At 38.3% G+C, this 15,862-nt stretch overlaps 1 protein-coding gene across 2 annotated transcripts in view; it reads left to right on the top strand.

Moving 5' to 3' along the window:
• The window catches only part of ipo9 (importin 9), a 39,634-nt gene that overhangs the window by 7,165 nt on the left and 16,607 nt on the right, over nucleotides 1-15,862 (top strand). For both annotated transcript variants that reach the window (XM_046874999.1, XM_046874998.1), the window contains exons 3-12: nucleotides 3,526-3,612; nucleotides 3,708-3,909; nucleotides 4,376-4,464; nucleotides 4,558-4,644; nucleotides 4,733-4,852; nucleotides 4,934-5,034; nucleotides 5,246-5,304; nucleotides 5,395-5,546; nucleotides 5,664-5,762; nucleotides 6,804-6,910. In XM_046874999.1, coding sequence (XP_046730955.1) covers nucleotides 3,526-3,612; nucleotides 3,708-3,909; nucleotides 4,376-4,464; nucleotides 4,558-4,644; nucleotides 4,733-4,852; nucleotides 4,934-5,034; nucleotides 5,246-5,304; nucleotides 5,395-5,546; nucleotides 5,664-5,762; nucleotides 6,804-6,910 — 1,103 coding nt within the window. The remainder of the gene's footprint in view (nucleotides 1-3,525; nucleotides 3,613-3,707; nucleotides 3,910-4,375; nucleotides 4,465-4,557; nucleotides 4,645-4,732; nucleotides 4,853-4,933; nucleotides 5,035-5,245; nucleotides 5,305-5,394; nucleotides 5,547-5,663; nucleotides 5,763-6,803; nucleotides 6,911-15,862) is intronic.

Below are 15,862 nucleotides of genomic sequence, written 5' to 3'. Positions count from 1 at the left end.
GCACACTCTTGGCATTCTCTTGATGAGCTTCAAGAGGTAGTCACCTGAAATGGTCTTGAAGGAGTTCCCAGAGAGTTCCTTTTTGCCTTCACTCTGCGGTCCAGCTCACCCCAAACCATCTCGATTGGGTTCAGGTCCGGTGACTGTGGAGGCCAGGTCATCTGGCGCAGCACCCCATTAATCTCCTTCTTGGTCAAATAGCCCTTACACAGCCTGGAGGTGTGTTTGGGGTCATTGTCCTGTTGAAAAATAAATGATGGTCCAACTAAACGCAAACCGGATTGAATAGCATGCGCTGCAAGATGCTGTGGTAGCCATGCTGGTTTAGTATGCCTTCAATTTTGAATAAATCCCCAACAGTGTCACCAGCAAAGCACCCCCACACCATCACACCTCCTCCTCCATGCTTCATGGTGGGAACCAGGCATGTAGAGTCCATCCGTTCACCTTTTCTGCGTCGCACAAAGACACGGTGGTTGGAACCAAAGATCTCAAATTTGGACTCATCAGACCAAAGCACAGATTTCCACTGGTCTAATGTCCGTTCCTTGTGTTCTTTAGCCCAAACAAGTCTCTTCTGCTTGTTGTCTTTCTTTAGCAGTGGTTTCCTAGCAGATATTCTACCATAAAGGCCTGATTCACACAGTCTCCTCTTAACAGTTGTTGTAGAGATGTGTCTGCTGCTAGAACTCTGTGTGCCATTGACCTGGTCTCTAATCTGAGCTGCTGTTAACCTGCGAATTCTGAGGCTGGTGACTCGGATGAACTTATCCTCCGCAGCAGAGGTGACTCTTGTTTTGTTTAATATAAAATGCTCCCATGCCTTGAATTTCTTGGGACGCACACTTTTTCCTGCTGCTGGTTGACAATGTGCTGGAGACCTGCATTCCAGCGGTACTCGACACACCAATGAGTGCGGTGCAGGACAACATTTGATGGGTGAAAATAGGTTAAATACTCTTGTGTATGCAGGTTAAAATCATTCACGGTATTTCCAAAAATGGTCTTAAAAATATACGAAAAATTAATTACTAAAACCAAATAAACTATGTATCTACTATACAAAAGCAACCATAGAAACTTAAATAAAATACAACAATTTACAGGCACAAGGTCGAAAGCGAACTCTCGCATGGTTCTTGCTAGAGCACACTAGGGCAAAATGTGGAAGCGCAACAGGTGAATCACTGAGTGCTACAGATATTGCTTCATTATTGAAGAAAGAAATATAAAACGCAATAAAAACCTTGGCCTTATATCTATAAGATATCGTTTCAGTTGATGTTTTATGTCCTTAAAAGTTCCTTGTTCATGTCCATGTTCATCATTTACACAAAAAGTCAAACTCGAATAAAACGAACATGCTTGTTGTTCCGTTTTTTGATTAATATTTAAAAGGGAAGCAAGTGAAATAAAAAAAAAAATTAAAATTATAAAAAAGAGCAGAGTAGCAGGAAGAAGCAGTCTTCTGAAAATAAAAAAACTTATACATTTTAAAAGCTTGACTAAAATTTTTTTTATCTTGCCGCCACACTAACCATTAACTTGAGCAGCCCAACAAATTAATAATGGCATTTATTGACAACAAATGTAATCATCGATTATTAGCGATTTAACGATTAGCTGTTGCAGCCCAGATAATGTATATAATCCTTTTCCATACCTGTGTGTGTGTGTGTGTGTGTGTGTGTGTGTGTGTATATGTATGTGTATATATATATGTATATATATATATATATATATATATATATATATATATAATACAGTGGAACCCGGTTATCTCGCCCTCGGTTAACTCGACAACCCTATTAAGTCGACGTTTTTGAAGTGGAACCGCCAAATTCTCGCTTTTTCTAAGCATTTTTTATCGGTTATGGCGACTTTTTTTTATGTCGCGGAACCCTAATATCTCGAACACAAGGGGGGGGGGGGGGATTTGCCATTTAACGTCGGTTATCTTGGTGCAGCCGCAGAAGAACGCGCGAAAGTGGCGGAAAAATCAAGGCTTACAGCTGCTACAGGTGTTGTATTGTATACTGGTGAATCTCTGCTGTTAGTTAGTGCACATATGCCTTTTGTTGTTAAATGTTATGCGATGAACAGGAGGCGAAAGTAGAAGCGCGGCGCTGAACAGCACACGGGAAAACGTGGGATGAGCAAAATCATAGAATGAACACCGGAAGGATCGGGGGGGAATCCGCGGTGCGCTTTGGGAAGAAAAGACCAGTCGTTGAGAGAGTGCCGGTGGGAAGAAACGTACCGGGAGACGCATGCGCAGTAACAACAACCGCCGTGAACCAACATATACCAACAATAACGGACAGTGAGATTGTGGAAGTTTAAATAGGAGCTGGTGATGATAAACGAGCACCAAATGTGCGAATGAAGCAGGGAGCTTCAGAGAAAGCGGCCGAGAAAGAACCTGCCACGCTGAAGGGGGCCGAAGTGGGCGTGGCAGTTGGATTCATGACAGATAAACATTTCAAGCACGTTAATACATTGCCGCCATTTTGATTTTCGTTTATCTCGATCATCGGTTACCTCGATGCTTTTTGGCAACCCCCTAGGACATCGACATAACCGGGTTCCACTGTATATATATATATATATATATATATATATATATATATATATATATATATATATATTGGCGGTTCCACTTCAAAAACGTCGACTTAATAGGGTTGGCAAGTTAACCGAGGTCGAGATAAGTGCGTTCGACTGTGTGTGTGTGTGTGTGTGTGTGTGTGTGTGTGTGTGTGTGTGTGTGTGTGTGTAATATATATATCTATATATATATATATATATATATATATATATATATTATATATATATATATATACACACACACACATACACAGTGGAACCTTGGAGCTCGCGGCCTCAGCGCTCGCGACCTCGCATGCTCGCGACTTTCATTCCGACCGGCGACTCTCATTTAGATCGGCTCGTAAACAACCGCGAGCTGCTCAAAACGCTAGTTTTAACATTTCTAATCAAGGTTTATCTCATTAAAACACACTTCAGCATACTATATAAAGTGAGTACCCATTACTGTATTTTCTGTACTTCTCTACTGCATACTTTACTGTACCTGTACTTTATTTTTTTTAATTAAGCATTGTAATTGCTGTTAATTTACATAAAGTATTGTTAAAATAGTCTAATAATTAAGTGTTATGGCGTGAAATAGTGTTATTTACTCATTTAAATTGATTTCGTATAGTGTTCTTTGGGTTTTTACTGGGTTGGAAGGGGCGTATTAAAAGGTCACGAAAACTCGGAACCCGCGACCGGTCTTGGTCCCTAACTATCGTGAGCTCTGAGGTTCCACTGTATGTGTGTGTGTGTGTGTGTGTATATGTGTGTATATATATATATATATATATATATATATATATATATATATATATATATATATATATATATATATAAAATTATATAATTATTTCGGTTGTCTCTGTATGGTCCTCTGTAATGCATGGGATTTCTTTTTTACTAATTTAGCATTCCTTTTTGGTACAGCTTGCCTCTGTCATTCTGAAGCAGTATGTTGAGACACATTGGTGTGCCCAGTCAGAGAAGTTCAGGGTGCCCGAAACAACTGAAAGGGTGAGGTGTTGTGCTATGTATTCTTAGTGTACATGTACTTTTAATTGTTTAATAGCTTTCCAGCATCTTTGCTCTTTTTGTTTCTTGTGGTCTAGGCCAAGGCAGTAATCCGTGAGTTGCTTCCAGGCGGTTTGCGAGAGTCCATCAGTAAAGTGCGCTCCAGCGTGGCCTATGCTGTATCAGCTATTGCTCACTGGGACTGGCCAGAGGCCTGGCCACAGCTCTTCTCCCTACTAATGGAAATGTTAGTCAGTGGTGATGTCAATGCTGTGCATGGTGCCATGAGAGTTCTCACAGGTACCGAAGTTACTACTAGCTTTGTTTTAACTACAACTTGAAAAATACTTTACCAAGAATGAGCCTATCAATAATGTTATAAATGGCTATTAAATACACAGATGAGCATGCCATTACTGACTATAACTAATGGAAACTGAAATGTTTGATATGAAGATTGACCAATTCTCTTGGCCTGTATATCCAGGAGTTTAATCCTTTGCATTGCTGCCAAAGAATTGTATAAATGATCAGGTGTTCCTAATAACGTGAACAGTGAGTGCAGATACGCTAATTGACTTTACACAGGTAATGTATCAAGTTTTAAAAAATGAAACTTCATAATTAGCCAAAATTTTAATAACTAAATTGGCCTCAACTGTTTTTATTAATATTCTCTTTTATTAAGGAAAAGAGAATGTACCAGACACATACCCATGTCAAGAAAATATTTTTTTTTTTTTTTTACCTTTAATCCTTTCTGTAGAGTTTACTAGAGAAGTCACAGACACACAGATGCCACTGGTAGCACCTGTCATTTTGCCAGAGATGTATAAAATCTTCACAATGGCAGAGGTATTGGATTTATTTTCTGTATTAATCTCTGTAATAAGTAACTAATTTAGAGAACAAATTATAGATTAAAGATATTTGTTTATTTTTATGCAGGTTTACAGCATTCGCACACGTTCCAGAGCAGTTGAAATATTTACAACTTGTGCCAACTTAATCTCTGCTATTGAAGTATTTGAAAAGGTATGAATAAATTAAAAAATTTATTCGATTATTGGCTTTATTCTAATAATTAGGATTCTTATAAAAGTATCATCATTTTTACTTTCAGGGTTCTGCCAAAGCCTTCTTTTTTCCTGTGGTAGAACAGTTCACTGAGGCACTTGTGCAAGCTGTACAGATGCCAGATGGACCTACTTCAGACAGTGGCCTTAAAATGGAAGTCTTAAAGGTGAGCGAACTGTTCTGCAAGAAAACATGTAGAATTCAGTGTTGTATTTGTTTTCATTTTTGTTGTTGTTGTGGTTAATAGGCAGTCACTTCTCTTGTGAAGAACTTTCCCAAACGCATGGTATCTTCCATGCAACAGATTCTTCCCATTGTGTGGAACACATTGACAGAAAGCGCTTCTTTATATCCTTTTACACTTTTCTAATATTAATTAGAACTAATATTCTAATATTACTAATTTATTCACTTTGTTAGATTTTTATAACATATTACTTCTTATTGTAACTTTCTTGTTTTCAGAGCACTGGTGTTAAATATTAATGCAAAATAATATGTACAGAGACAAACGCATTTTAAATTGTATTAATGTAGTTTTTCTTAACCAAGTGCTTACTTATGTGAGAACAGAAGTCAACTACACTGAAGAAGTGGATGATCCTGTTGACTCTGATGGTATGTGACTCGTGCTTAAGTTCATAACTGTAGTAATGATTATTGTCAAATATAGACTGTCATGGCAGATTCTTTGGAATCTCTGTGCAGGAGAAGTACTTGGCTTTGAGAACCTGGTCTTCAGTATCTTTGAATTTGTACACACTTTGCTGGATAACAATAAGTTTAAAAGCACAGTAAGGAAAGCTCTCCCCGAACTCATCTATTACATTATCCTCTATATGCAGATCACAGAGGATCAGGTATGCTTGTTTTTATTTTTGTTGTTGTTTTTTATGTCTATGTATTTTTGTTTTTGCATAAATGATTGTTGCATTGGATTGTTGGGCTATTAGTAATCATGTTGATTTACAATACAGATTAAAGTGTGGACAGCCAATCCACAGCAGTTTGTTGAGGATGAAGATGATGACACTTTTTCATACTCTGTTCGAATATCTGCTCAAGATTTATTGCTGGTAATAATAAAAAAAAAAAAAAAGTTTGAATGGTGGTTGGATGAATGCTAACAGCCTTCTTTCAGCAAATGTTTCATGAAACAGAAATTTATTAAATCATAATACATTAATAGTTAGTTATAAAAAATGTGCTAATTGTAGAAATTTTCTTTGTGTTATACAACCATGTTCCAAATATGTAGGGGCACTGGGTGAAATGTAAATTAAAACTGAATGCAATATCTCATAAACCAATATTTTATTCACAATAGAACACAGACAACATATTAAATGTTTTAACAGAGGTAACAGTCAAAAAAAGAAATATTTGGATGGGGCAAAAAAGGCTGGAAAAGTGATTTTTATTAAAAAGAAACAGCTGGAGAAACATTTTGCAAATAATTAGGTTAATTATCATTGCCTCTGAACACAATTTGCTGTGACATCCACAAATGCAAGTTAAAGCTCTAAAAGCCATAGATACCGCATCCTTCAGACTAAAGAAAAGAGGGTCTATCTAGCTTGTTGTCAGCTCTCTGTTCAAAAGCCTCCATCTCAGATGGTACCGGGGTGCATTAGTGCCCATCTGGAAAGGCATGAACAATGCAGAAAAGTGTATACAGATTTATAGCAGCATATGCTTCTATCCAGGCGACGTCCTTTTCAGGGAAGGCCTTGCATATTTCAGCAAGACTATGATAAATCACATTCAGCATCTATTATCAAAGCATTATCTATTACTAAAGCATTGCTTCATAAAAAAAGCTGTTGTTTAAAAAAGAGTGGCTGCTACACTATGTTAAACACTACCCTGTCCCAATTTTTTTTGAGATGTGGCGTGGCAATCACATTCACAATTACCAATTTATTTCTTAAAATAGTACATTTCCTCAGTTTTACCATTCAATATTTTTTCTATATTGTGAATAAAATATGGTTTTATGACGATTGCTAATCATTGCAAATCCTAACGTTTTGTGGTTGTATTTAAGTTATACACTAAGCCTGTACTTAATATTGTTTTCTTATTTAATTTTGCTGGTGTTGTGTCCTGTGTGTCAGGTCGTAGCAGCAGAGTTTCAAAATGAAAGTGCTGCAGCTTTAGCTGCAGCTGCAACAAGACACCTCCAGGAGGCTGAGCAGGCCAAGAATGCTGGTAATGAGCACTGGTAGGTTGAAGATCAAATTCTACTGATGTTATTGATTTATAGTGTTGTTCAAGATGGTGTAGCTGCAGACTTTCATTACAGCCAAACTTTTTTGTTGACTTGAAGATAATATCAACGGAATAAGTTCTAAACTGATCTCAACTGGAGGTTGAAATGAACTGATAAATGAAGTCAAATCCTTAAATAGCATCTGCTGCCTAGGAATAAAAATCTGCAGGCACACTTTGTGGAAATATTAAAAACCACTGATTCAAGCTTGTATTATAGTTTTGCACACTATATAATTTGATTAATACAATGCATCTTCGTCATAGTTGACAAAACTGTAAGAGTGCAAAGATTTGTAGACATAATGAGTTGTTCAACAAACAACAAAAACACAATGGAAGACCCATTAAGCCTTTATTTTATGGGTAGCTCAGAGGTTATGTGGAACCGAATTGAAGATCTAGAAAACAGAAGCCGCCGCAACAACGTGAGGATGATCGGTCTGAAAGAAGGGCTGGAGGCAGGTGGAATGGTCAAGTGCATGTATAAAATCTTATCAAAAGGACTGGGTATTGATCCGGATGGAGAGTTCTAAATTAAGCGGGCATATCGCACTCCCGCTTCCAGGCCCAGTTCATATCAGCCGAGAATTGTCTTGATCAAGTTTCTACGTTTGACAGCCAGGGAGAAGGTATTACAAGCGGCCAGAGAAAAGGGAATGACCGAATGGGAGGGATGTCGGATTTCCTTCTTCCCCGACATGTCAAGAGAGTTAGCCAGAAAACGGAGGGAATTCACTGATTCGCGGAGGATGCTGAGAAGCGTCAGCGTGAAACATACACTGGCATATCCAGCCTCTCTTCGATTTACATGGCAAGGGAGAAGTAAGGTGTTTACATCGAGTGTGGATGCAGAGCGGTTCATCAAAGAACATTGCGGTGTGACAGAATGATGGGACCAAATACTCTTTACACGATCGCCGAAGTAGAGCATATTAGTCAGGTGCGGTGGGTGGGCGGGTGAGCCGGATAGCTGTGCTGTCTCGGAACAGCTTTGACAGCCAAGGCAGGGCTGAATAGCTGATTCGGCACCTCACGGACCGCAATCTCAAGTTGTTTGGACTAGGATGGTCCTCGTTGTTTGGTATGGCCGTTTTTTTCTGTTGTCTCTTCTTTTTATTTTGTTTGTTGTTAAGCTTTGGGTAGGGGGTTTGATAATTTGTTACTTTCTGGGCAGCAATAGCGTTTTGCTGAAGGAAGTTTTGGTGTTTGAAATGTTCAACTGTCGTTTGGTAAGTTTGAATGAATGTACATCATGGTTTAGTATACCATTCCCCAATAGGGGGCAGTCATCCAACATATCTGGTTAAACGCACGGAAACGTGCGATTAATTTATATCGTGCATAGGTAGTCACATCAGGTTTATATGGAATTTATATGTAGGTTTACATGGAATATTAACGGGTGTGGAAGTCCAATTAAAAGAAAAAAGGTTCTGTCGTATCTCAAACATAAACGTGTAGATGTTGCTTTTGTGCAAGAAAGTCATGTAACAGATAACGAAGTGCTCAAATTCAAACAAGACTGGGTGGGGCATGTCTTTTATTCATCATTTACAAGCAAACAAAAAGGGGTAATGATCATAATACATAAAAGGCTGAATTTCGTAATGTTAACAGAAACTAAAGACGATGTGGGTAGGATTATTTGTATAGAAACCCTCATTAATGAAGTAAAAGTGATCTAATGCAATGTATATGCCCCAATAAGGCAGATCTGGGTTTTGTTCATAAAGTAAACAAGATTCTTGGTGAAAAAGAGGGGCAAATAATTTTGGCTGGGGACTTTAGTCAGGTTATGAATGGGGTTTTGGATAAGAGTAAATATCAGGGGGGATCTATGCCAAGGGATATGGCTATTCTATTTTCATTGCCATAAATCTCACTCTAGGATAGATTTATTCTTACTTTCAAATTCTATCACTGATCAGGTAGCAAATTGTAAGATTGGAGCAATAGTATTGTCAGACCATGCAGCTGTGGAATTGAATATAGATCTAAATACAGAAACTGGTAGGAAGGGGAGATGGCGATTGAATACTACATTATTACAAGACGAGGAGTTTAGCAAATTAATGGCTAACGATCTGACCTCCTTTTTTAAATTGAATGTGGGAAGCACTGATAGGCTGGCATCTGTATGGGAGGCCTCAAATGCATATATTAGAGGGAAACTGATTGCACAGGCAGCTAGAAAGTATTTGATATCAGGATATTTGTAGATATAAATTTCAGCTACACGATTCCGGCAATTAAGAAAGGAGATACTATGGTATCATTGACGAAAGAAATAAATGAGGTCTTTCATAAGTTTTATTAATATTTATATACATCTTCAGGTGGTCTAGATGGAGAAGAACTGAAACAGTTTTTTTTTTATATATATAGAGGTAACTTATTTAGATACATTGCTATCTGAGTCTCTAGACCTTCCTATTACAGAAGAGGAGGTCAAAGCTGCAATCACCTCTATGAAATCTGGTAAATCGCCAGGGGCAGACCGGTTTCCAGCTGAATATTATAGGAAGTATGTTGATTTAGTGGCTCCAATTTTAAAAGAAGTCTATATAAAGTCGTTTGAGACTGGAGAATTGCCTGGTACCTTCATGGAGGCATTGATGACACTGCTACCTAAGAAAGATAGGGATTTATCTGATCCGGCTCATTTTAGGCCAGTAAGTCTTAACAATGTGGACAAGGTGTTGGTGAGAATTTTGGCGTCACGGTTAGAGAAGGTTCTTCCAAGTATAATCTATAAAGACCAAATACTTCCCCATTTTTTACAATTTCAAGAGGTACTCATCAGGGATGCCCACTGTCCCCGTTGTTATTCACGATGGTTTTAGAACCTCTGGCCATTATGATTAGGGCAGACCCAAAGATTATGGGAGTAAGGGGGGTGGGTAAGGGGTTGGAGCACAAGTTGATGTTATATGTGGATGATATTTTGTTGTTATCTCGTGATCCTCTCAAATCTCTACCTCCATTAATGAGTGTTATACAATTATATTCAAGAGTGTCAGGATACAAAATAAACTGGGAGAAGTCTGAGGCTATGCCAATATCTAGAACATGTCACTCCCATACAGTGACCCAATTCAGTTTTTAATGGATTCCAAAAGGTATGACATACCTTGGGGTTAAACTAAAACAGAATTCGGAGGATACAATGATGTTAAATTATGAGCCACTGTTGTCAAAGATAAAGCACAATGTGGACAAGTGGGAACATCTAAAACTCTCTCTGTGGGATAAAGTCAATGTTGTCAAGATAGTTATTGCTCCACAGTTCAATTATATATCTATGATGATACCTGTAAACATTCCAGACCCTATCTTCAAAAGATAGGACAAAAATTTCAAGGACTTTTTATGGGATGGAAAAAGACAGAGGATTAAAATGAGTAAATTGACTTCCCCAAGGGACAAGGGGGGGCCTTGGATTACCTGATGTGAGATTGTATAATCTTTCTTTTGAAATGGCCAAGCTGGCTAAGCATTGGTACAAGACAGACTCCGAGTTGGACTGGATCAAGATAGAACAGAAACTGGCCTCACCATTTCATCCCATTAGCATTCTTTCACAATGCTTTGGCGCTAAATGGGACTCAAATCCAGTGACAATGCACTCAAGACATGTTTGGAACAAAATTCATAAACTGTGCAAGACATCACATTATAGACAGTCGTATGCATAACTATGGAGGAAGTCTGAAATTTGAATAGGTAAAGCAAGTGTGTTTTGGCAACAATGGGATCTTAAAGGGGTAACTGTAATTGGTGATTTGTATGAAAATGGAGTTTTTATGTCATACTCTGAATTGGTGGGAAAATATAATATTGGGGGTCAAGAAAATTTTTGGAAGTATCTGCAGATTAGACACTGTGTCAAGCAGATTAGACACTGTGTCAAGAGCAAATCTAATACGAGTGACTTCTTACAAATCAATGCTTAATGTAAATGCAGATACCTGTGAGAACCTGAGGACTATTTGGCAAAAGGACTTGGGGATAGATATCCATAAAAACTATTGGCTGTACATCATATCTAATGTGGGTAAGAACATAAGGGAAGCTAGGGGGGAGATTCATTCATTACAAAGTAGTACATAGATATTATTATACACCATCCAGGCTTTACAGAATGGGTATAGCTGGAAATAATCTGTGCTGGAAATGTAAGGAAGTAGAGGGTACTTATGGTTATAGAGGGCATATGATTTGGGAATGTTTCTTAGTTCACCCATTTTGGTGTAAAATTCTGGGAGTAATGCAAGAGTGGATGGGATCTAACATACCTGTGGAACCACGACTGTGCTTTCTGGGAGATAAATCGGTGGTACCCAACATAACAAAGAATGTGTGTACTCTAGTTAAGATTGGTTGTATTACAGCTGCCAGGATGATTTTACACAATTGGAAATGCCCCAAAACCCCAGACTTGAAAGATTGGATTGATGGGATGATTGAAATTGCTTCGTACGAGAGCATGTTGGAGAGATTGCATAGTGAGGGAGGCATGAAGAAAATGTGGGATCATTTCTGGCAACATATAAAAATGGTTTGAATAAGTGGGACTGATCAACAACTGTTTATCAGTTTAACAACATGTGCTTATAATTGTAACTGTAATTAATCATAATTGTATTCCACTGATAGTGACTAGTGCAGGGGCGGCCAACCAGTCAGAGACCGAGCGACGTTTGTGGCAATCGGGATGTTTGGATTTCAGGTGATAAACCAGACTTGGAGAAACTCTTTGCAGATACACCCCCCTCTTGAAATTTCCGCATTGCATGTTTTGCAAATCGCTATCCGCACACCGCAGACATGTTGCTCTTATCCAGATAACCGTGTGCTGGCTGCGCTTTTTTATTGGGTCATTACAAATGTGTTTCTGCCGTGTTGTTTCGGTGTTTTAGGTATTTCGGCCGATAATGTTCGGTGCATCCCTGTAATTAATGATTGGCCTCATGCGGGCCGGACAGGGACGTACAAAGGGCCAGATGTGGCCCGTGGGCCGTAGTTTGCCCAGGTCTGATATACCGCAAAGTTTCCCAGTAGGGGCAAGCTCATTTAAGTCTTAAAAATACCGTGAACTCAAGCGGAGCGAACGCGCACAATAAAAAACAAACAAACACAAACTTCGATATGAACGTAAGAGCCGCAAGCGGCTCGCGAGCCACGGGTTGGCCACCCCTGGACTAGTGGCTAAATGTGTAATAGCAAAGATGATTACAAAATGCCGTGTTGATGTACTTTGAAGTTTGGACTGTTGAACAATAAAAAAAAAAATTTTATTATAAAAAAAAAAAGACAATCTGCTGCAGTTCAAACCGTGCGTCAGAATGGGGAGAAAAGGTGATTTAAGTGACTTTGAACGTGGCATGGTTGTTGGTGCCAGAGTTGGTCTGAGTTTTTTAGAAACTGCTGATCTACTGGGATTTTCAAGGACAACCATCTCTAGGGTTTGGACACACCTTCTCATTCAAAGAGTTTTCTTTATTTTCATGACTATGAAAATTATAGATTCACACTGAAGGCATCAAACTATGAATTAACACATGGAATTATATACATAATAAAAAAGTGTGAAACAACTGAAAATATTTCATATTGTAGGTTCTGCAAAGTAGCCACCTTTTGCTTTACTGCTTTGCACACTCTTGGCATTCTCTTGATGAGCTTCAAGAGGTAGTCACCTGAAATGGTCTTGAAGGAGTTCCCAGAGAGTTCCTTTTTGCCTTCACTCTGCGGTCCAGCTCACCCCAAACCATCTCGATTGGGTTTAGGTCCAGTGACTGTGGAGGCCAGGTCATCTGGTTCAGCACCCCATCACTCTCCTTCTTGGTCAAATAGCCCTTACACAGCCTGGAGGTGTGTTTGGGGTCATTGTCCTGTTGAAAAATAAATGATGGTCCAACTAAACGCAAACCGGATGGAATAGCATGCCGCTGCAAGATGCTGTGGTAGCCATGCTGGTTTAGTATGCCTTCAATTTTGAATAAATCCCCAACAGTGTCACCAGCAAAGCACCCCCACACCATCACACCTCCTCCTCCATGCTTCATGGTGGGAACCAGGCATGTAGAGTCCATCCGTTCACCTTTTCTGCGTCGCACAAAGACACGGTGGTTGGAACCAAAGATCTCAAATTTGGACTCATCAGACCAAAGCACAGATTTCCACTGGTCTAATGTCCCAAACAAGTCTCTTCTGCTTGTTGCCTTTCTTTAGCAGTGGTTTCCCAGCAGATATTCTACCATGAAGGCCTGATTCACACAGTCTCCTCTTAACAGTTGTTGTAGAGATGTGTCTGCTGCTAGAACTCTGTGTGCCATTGACCTGGTCTCTAATCTGAGCTGCTGTTAACCTGCGATTTCTGAGGCTGGTGACTCGGATAACTTATCCTCCGCAGCAAAGGTGACTCTTGGTCTTCCTTTCCTGGGGCGGTCCGCATGTGAGCCAGTTTCTTTGTAGCGCTTGATGGTTTTTGTGACTGTACTTGGGGACACTTTCAAAGTTTTCCCAATTTTTCGGACTGACTGACCTTCACTTCTTAAAGTAATGATGGCCACTCGTTTTTCTGTACTTAGCTGCTTTTTTCTTGCCATAATACAAATTTTAACAGTCTATTCAGTAGGACTATCAGCTGTGTATCCACCTGACTTCTGCACAACACAACTGATGGTCCCAACCCCATTTATAAGGCAAGAAATCAAACTTCTTAAACCTGACAGGGCACACCTGTGAAGTGAAAACCATTTCAGGTGACTACCTCTTGAAGCTCATCAAGAGAATGCCAAGAGTGTGCAAAGCAGTAATCAAAGCAAAAGGTGGCTATTTTGAAGAACCTACAATATGAAATATTTTCAGTTGTTTCACACTTTTTTGTTATGTATATAATTCCACATGTGTTAATTCATAGTTTTGATGCCTTCAGTGTGAATCTACAATTTTCATAGTCATGAAAAAAAGAAAAGTCTTTGAATGAGAAGGTGTGTCCAAACTTTTGGTCTGTACTGTGTGTGTGTGTGTGTGTGTGTGTGTGTGTGTGTGTGTATATATATATATATATATATATATATATATATATATATATATATATATAAAAAACTTTTATTTTTTTGACAATTTCCTAGCCACAAAACAGATGAACATGCTGCACTTTATTAGGAAAAAAACTTTTGACCATAACTGTTTAAGCATAAATGCAAACTTTTTTGATCGTTTAAACATGTTTTAAATCTGTTCTATGGGACTTGGGGAAGCTAAGTTACACTACAGCCTCATGTGCGAGATGCGTCTCTGGGCGAGTGGGTGTAACCGGTAAACTATTGATTTTCCCTTGATTGCTTTGCCTCTCAACAGCATTTGATTTGGACACATCAAGCATGCTGCACATTTACTGGCTCACTGACATTGACAAGATTAAACCGAGCGAAAATTATTTTTTTCAATACTCTACAGTATCGAGGCAAGAGAAAGGCCTTGTAGCGGTCTACTTCCTCAAGCTGCACATTGACTACTTTAAAAAAATATCCAAGTGTAATTTCTAAAGTATTGTCCCTTGAAAATATATACTAAATGGTTCCTGAAATGTGAGGGGTGTACTGTGAGATACTGTATATTAAAAGTTGTTGGGTTTTTTTTTTTTTGTTTGTTTTTTTTTCTATTTTTTTACTTTGCATCATGTATAAGACTTTATTGTGTGTGATTTTTATTTTTATTTTTTTAAATATACAATTTCAAATTTACTGAAATCTTTCCATCACTGCTGATTACCATTCACATACTTTTATCCAAAGCAGAATACTTCTACATTGGGCTCGTTTTTTCCTGACAAATTATTTGTTCACTAGTGCTATACTATGTATATTTTGCTGTAGAACTAAGAAACGTTATTCTGCCGTCAACTGCTCATTTATGATTCTGAAACATTGATGGATCTGCTCCATTCCATCATTGTTTTCAAGTCAGACCAACAGACATTTAAAAAAACAAAAAAGTATGTTTTATTCTCAGAAATGTAATCTTGTTTTGCAGGTAGAAATTATAGTTGCAGTTTAGTTTATTATCGTTTTTTTGCAGTTTATAATTAAGCTTATTTGAAAAGATAGATACATAGCAACTTGCATAACTTGTGTAATCTTGGACTACATCTTTCTTAAAAAGAAAACAAAGAAAAAAATGGACAGTAAAATGTTTTATCTGAGATTTGCTCAAAGCAGCGAAATATTTTTGGGGGGTGGGGTAACAACAGGGACATGGAGATCTGCATGGGAATAGGAAATCTGAGCCTATTTTCATAAAATTTTAAAAATAAACTCATGAGACATGTGGTTGTCAACCCAGTACTTTTCTGAATTGCTCCAGGACCTATTTCATGTGTTTATAAATGAAGAAATACAATTGTAAATTCAGGAAATGTATTTATTATAAATGTATTATAAATGTAACTTGCTATAACTTTTATCTTTTTGCGCAATATCAACTTTATAATGGGCAGTAAAGCTCAAAGTGTCTTCTTTTCAAAGATATTTATAATGTGTATGTAGACCAATTTTATCAGGAGTGTGATTTATAATTCATAAAAACAAAAGAAAACACCAGACATTGATCAGTATCATGAGCACTGGAGTGTGTGATCGAATAATAATGTTTCTACAGTCTTATACAGTCAGTTGAAGTTGTGGAACCAGGAGCTCCTGAATAACTCATAAAATAGCTCAACATATGAGATCATTATATATCCAACACCAACTCCTACATGCCAGAGCCTTTAAATGTTGAAGTTGTTTATCCTCAAAGTCCAATGTCCAAACTGTACATGAAGTGGGACACAACTGGAGCTGGTGCAACCTCAGGATGCCTCAGAATGGGCGGAGAAAGAAAAGCAGTGGAG

Source organism: Silurus meridionalis, chromosome 19 (assembly GCF_014805685.1).
Source record: "Silurus meridionalis isolate SWU-2019-XX chromosome 19, ASM1480568v1, whole genome shotgun sequence".
Lineage (NCBI taxonomy): Eukaryota > Metazoa > Chordata > Actinopteri > Siluriformes > Siluridae > Silurus > Silurus meridionalis.
This window is presented reverse-complemented; position numbering and strand designations above follow the sequence as displayed.